Consider the following 4,384-nt stretch of genomic DNA (forward strand, 5'->3'; position numbering starts at 1 on the left):
TTAGGTAAAGGCTAACCATCGATAGAATATTGGAATTGAGTTGAGATACTTGAGATCCTAAAATTAGACTGGTTCATATATTTTAAAAGAGTATTTTGTATAGAATAAGCTACTACTAATACTAATAAACAAAATCTTGGATTCTAAAACTCACAGTTATGGCTTCAAACGAGCAATGAATAAAGAAAACTATTTGGATGTTTGTAGGAGAATGGATGAGGTAAAACAGTATTTACTGGCACTTAGTGTTCATGAAACGTCTCAAAAACCGGAAAAAAACGTTAAATTAGTAAAATCTCGCCGCTATACGGGATTTGTTGGACTCTGCGTTTGCATTGAAAGTACAAAAATACTATTTAGAGGATTAATAGAAAATGAAGCTTGCCCCATGACCTACTTGCCGCTACATAAAGTGTCCCAGGATCACATAGAGCTGTTTTTCTGCAACGTACGATCAGCTGGTGGTTGTAACGACAATCCTACTCCTTGTCAGTTTGAAGGCATTTACAAAAAAATGTTAATTCACACTGAACTACAGCAGTCTGCCACAGGAAATTGTATACCGTTAGAGAACATATCAATTTTAAATTGTTCTTCACTTGATCGAATCAATCTGACGGTGGAGCGAAAGAAAAATAATACATTAAATATTAATGATGATGATGAGGATGACTTGGCAATTGCAGTTCAGGAAGCATCGTTGTCCATGTTTGCTGAAAATATAATAGAATATATTTCAGGATTTGTGGCGCGTTCACTTTACAAAAAAATAAAATGCAGCAAATGTGTTCAAGGTTTAATATCATTCAAAGCAAAAAGAAATTCCCTTATATTTGCAAAAGATATAGGTGGATTAATATATCCATCTGAAATGGTAATCACAATCTGTCGACGATGTGAGGTCATAATAAAAACTAATGATAATTATAAAACTATCAAACCCGATCGAAGAGCCGCATTCCTTGTAACGAAAACCTTGCACTCATTTGCTAATGAAGATTTGTTTCCCGATTTATCGAGGCACCAATTCGATTACGAAGGCACGAACCATGTAGTCGATTTAACTAAATTGGTCATAGAAAAATATACAAACGTGCGATTGGCTTACTTAACAAAAAAAAAAGCAAAAAAGTCAGAATCAAATTAGACGAGTTTATACCAAGCTCATACATTTTAAAGGTCAGTAGTTATGAAAACATAGATTTACTTATATTTAATAATAAATATAATGAAAACTTTTTTGTTGTTTTATTTATTTGAATCACTTACTAATATTATTTACATTTTAAAATGACAGATGCTTTGTCGATAAAATGTGGTAAGCCTAGTCTCAGTTCATATTATCGATATTTATTGAGTTTGGTTAGTGGGCAGCACTAGCGATCGGCTGTCACCTATTACTTGACCTTGGAACAACCAATCACATCTTATTGAGTGCATGTTACGCCGCCCGCACCCCTGTGTTTTTGGCAGACTACGTTTTAATGAAATAATTGTTTAAAGCTACGTCTTTAGGTTTAATGGTCTGTGCTTAAAATTAATTCGGATCGGTGCATATGTACTCCGCTTTATATTAAACTCACGCACTAACTCTGAGCGTAAACAACTCCGCCAAACCGGTCCGCTATCAGTGGACGAGTTGGAGGCATCACGGCGTATGCTAGTTAGATTCGCACAGATGCAATCATTTCCGGACGTGTATGATTGTTTACTTAAAAATAAACCGCTTAAGACGACTAGTAAACAATATAATCGTATCTCTGGTCTTAACGTGTTTTTAGACGATCGTTATAAGTTACAAGTGATTAGAGTCGGTGGTAGATTGTGTAATTCAACAAGTTTCGATTACAACAAAAAACATCCCGTGTTATTGTGCAGTAAACATAGGTTGACGGTGTTGTTATTCAAATATGAACACAAACGGCTGCTGCACGGCGGACCGCAGCTACTCTTATCTACTTTGCGTGAATGTTGGTGGCCGTTAGGTGCGCGAAATTTGGCAAGGAAAATCGTTCGAGAATGCGTTACCTGTATTCGAATGAAAGGTAAAGTACTTAGTCCTATCATGGGTAATCTTATTTTAGATCGTTTAGAGCCTGGTTTTCCATTTATTCGCACAGCTGTTGATTATGGCGGGCCAATTTTCATACTTAATCGAAAGGGAGAGGAGCTCAGCTGATTAAATCGTATATTTGTTTGTTCATATGTATGGTCACACGAGCCGTTCATTTGGAACTTGTTACGAGTCTTTCCACTGAAGATTATTTATTAGCGCTTAAACGTTTTATTAGTAGACGAGGAAAGCCTCATATAATTTATTCCGATAATGGAAAATATTTTGTCGGGGCTGAAAAAGAATTTTCCACATTTTTAAATAATAATTCGAAGGAAATTTGAACGATTTTGCTGCCAACGATGGCATTAAATTCAGTTTCATCCCCCCCTATTCCCCCCATTTCGGTGGATTATGGGAAGCGGGAATAAAAGGGTGTAAATTCCATTTAAAACGGGTAGTAGGTAATGCTAGGCTAACTTACCAGGAATTCAACTCGTTTTTAATACAGACCGAAGCCATTATGAATTCCCGGCCCATTTCACCCTTGTCCACAGATCCTACTGACCTAAACCCACTCACGCCTGCTCATTTCCTAATTGGTCGGCCGCTGACCTGCCCTGCCAGCGATGACCTGACGGACGAGGAGCCATCCCGCCTGTCTCGCTACGCCAGGGTCGAAGCCCTCCGTCAACACTTTTGGCGTCGGTGGGCCAAGGAGTACGTTGCGGAACTCCAGCGACGAACCAAGTGGAAGACGAATAAGGACGACATAGCCTTAAACAGTCTCGTCCTAATCAAAGACGATAACCTGCCTCCTCTCAAATGGCGGTTAGGCCGAGTCACGCGTCTATATCCCGGAGGCGACGGCGTGAACCGTGTCGCCGACATACTCACGGCGACAGGGACGATACGACGCAGCTTTTCAAAGATCTGCCCGCTGCTATCCGAGCCGGCAGACCACAACGAATGAAGACCATTTTGGGAGCTGGTGCTCCCAAGGCCGCGGGCATGTTCACGCATCACGTAGCGACATCTAGCGGCGCTACGACTGCAACTCCCGCGCAGCCCCTCTCCGCGCTCATCCTGTGGCGTCCATTCGAATCTCTATACGGCACGATTAACACCTTACTCGTTGCATTTAATATTTAAATTTATATCGAGTCATTTTACGTAATAAACGTATATTTAAAATTATAAAATAAACGTCTTCATTGAATGGACCCTGGAGACCACCGAATCCTGCACACATTCAATGAAAAGCATTCTACAACAAACTGCGTAGAGGGTTGGCATTGCCGCTTTAATAAAAAGTTGACGAGAAAGGCAAACATATTGGAAACCATTCACACCATTCAGAAGGAAGTAGCGTGTCAAGGTTTGAAAATAAGAAAAATGAAACTTTGTTTGCATGTAAAAGATTTTAGGTCGAAAAAAAATGAAAAAATTATAAAGAGTCGAAAAGAAATAGTAAAAAGTTGTATTAAGGGCAAAATAACAATTTGCGACTGTTTGCGAAGGTTAAGACAATTACTTAAGTATCGTTAGAATAAGCTCATTGAGTTTTTGAAAAATTTAGTAAATAATTAAATATTTTAAAAAATAACCTAAGTTTTTTCTGTCCTAAAAGGAATTCCGTTTTCGCCCGAAAAAAACAATCAACAATTTATCCTGACGAATGTATCTTTTCTGTCCTAAAAGGAATTCCGTTTTCGTCAGAAAAAAAACAGGCTATAATTTATCCTGACGAAAAAGGAATCTAACGAATGTGTCTTTTCTGTCCGAAAAGGAATTCCGTTTCCTCAAAAAAAAAACAGGCTATAATGTATTCTGACGAAAAAGGAATCTGACCAATGTGTCTTACATCGTTGTACACAACTACAATCAATATATGGGAGGCGTGAGAATATATTAGAGCGGAAACGAGGTCTTAAGTGGTACGTAAAAGTTTTTCGACGTTTGCTCAATTGTAGCATCCTCAATAGTTATATTATATTATATCTAGATGCAATGACAGAGGACGTAAATTGGACCATAGGCAGTTCCGCTTTAGCAGAGAGCCTATCTTTGGATAGAACACGCACACAGCGAACATGACAGGTATAACGGTGACCATTTTCCTGCTCATTTGGATATTGAAGACAATAGCCAGAAATGTAGATCAAATAACAGACGCACTGAGGTGAACATTATTTGCACTACATGCAATGTCTTCCTATGCGTAGGCCAGTGCTGGCGTCAATACCATACCCCACCTAATTAGCATTAAATAATACCTCTAAATTAGCCTGCTTTTTTATGAATCTTATGATGACAAGTAAATTGTCTTAA

The 4,384-nt window shown here is 38.5% G+C and overlaps 1 protein-coding gene across 1 annotated transcript; it reads left to right on the plus strand.

The window, feature by feature from the left end:
• The first annotated feature begins 1,554 nt into the window (after positions 1-1,554).
• On the plus strand, positions 1,555-3,278 carry LOC125236040. The gene is made up of 2 exons (XM_048142728.1): positions 1,555-2,045; positions 2,611-3,278. Exons 1-2 carry the CDS (start codon positions 1,658-1,660, stop codon positions 3,024-3,026), a joined length of 804 nt encoding a protein of 267 aa, XP_047998685.1. The 5' UTR covers positions 1,555-1,657; the 3' UTR covers positions 3,027-3,278.
• The last annotated feature ends 1,106 nt before the right edge of the window (positions 3,279-4,384 follow it).

This window comes from Leguminivora glycinivorella, chromosome 18 (assembly GCF_023078275.1).
Source record: "Leguminivora glycinivorella isolate SPB_JAAS2020 chromosome 18, LegGlyc_1.1, whole genome shotgun sequence".
In the NCBI taxonomy this organism is placed as follows: domain Eukaryota; kingdom Metazoa; phylum Arthropoda; class Insecta; order Lepidoptera; family Tortricidae; genus Leguminivora; species Leguminivora glycinivorella.

Excerpts from the sequence above, each read along its gene's own strand:
- LOC125236040 (XM_048142728.1), top strand. The coding sequence starts at position 1,658 with ATGCTAGTTAGATTCGCACAGATGCAATCATTTCCGGACGTGTATGAT. Across the intron at positions 2,046-2,610 it reads TACCTGTATTCGAATGAAAG|ATCCTACTGACCTAAACCCA; the intron begins GTAAAGTACTTA and ends CCTTGTCCACAG.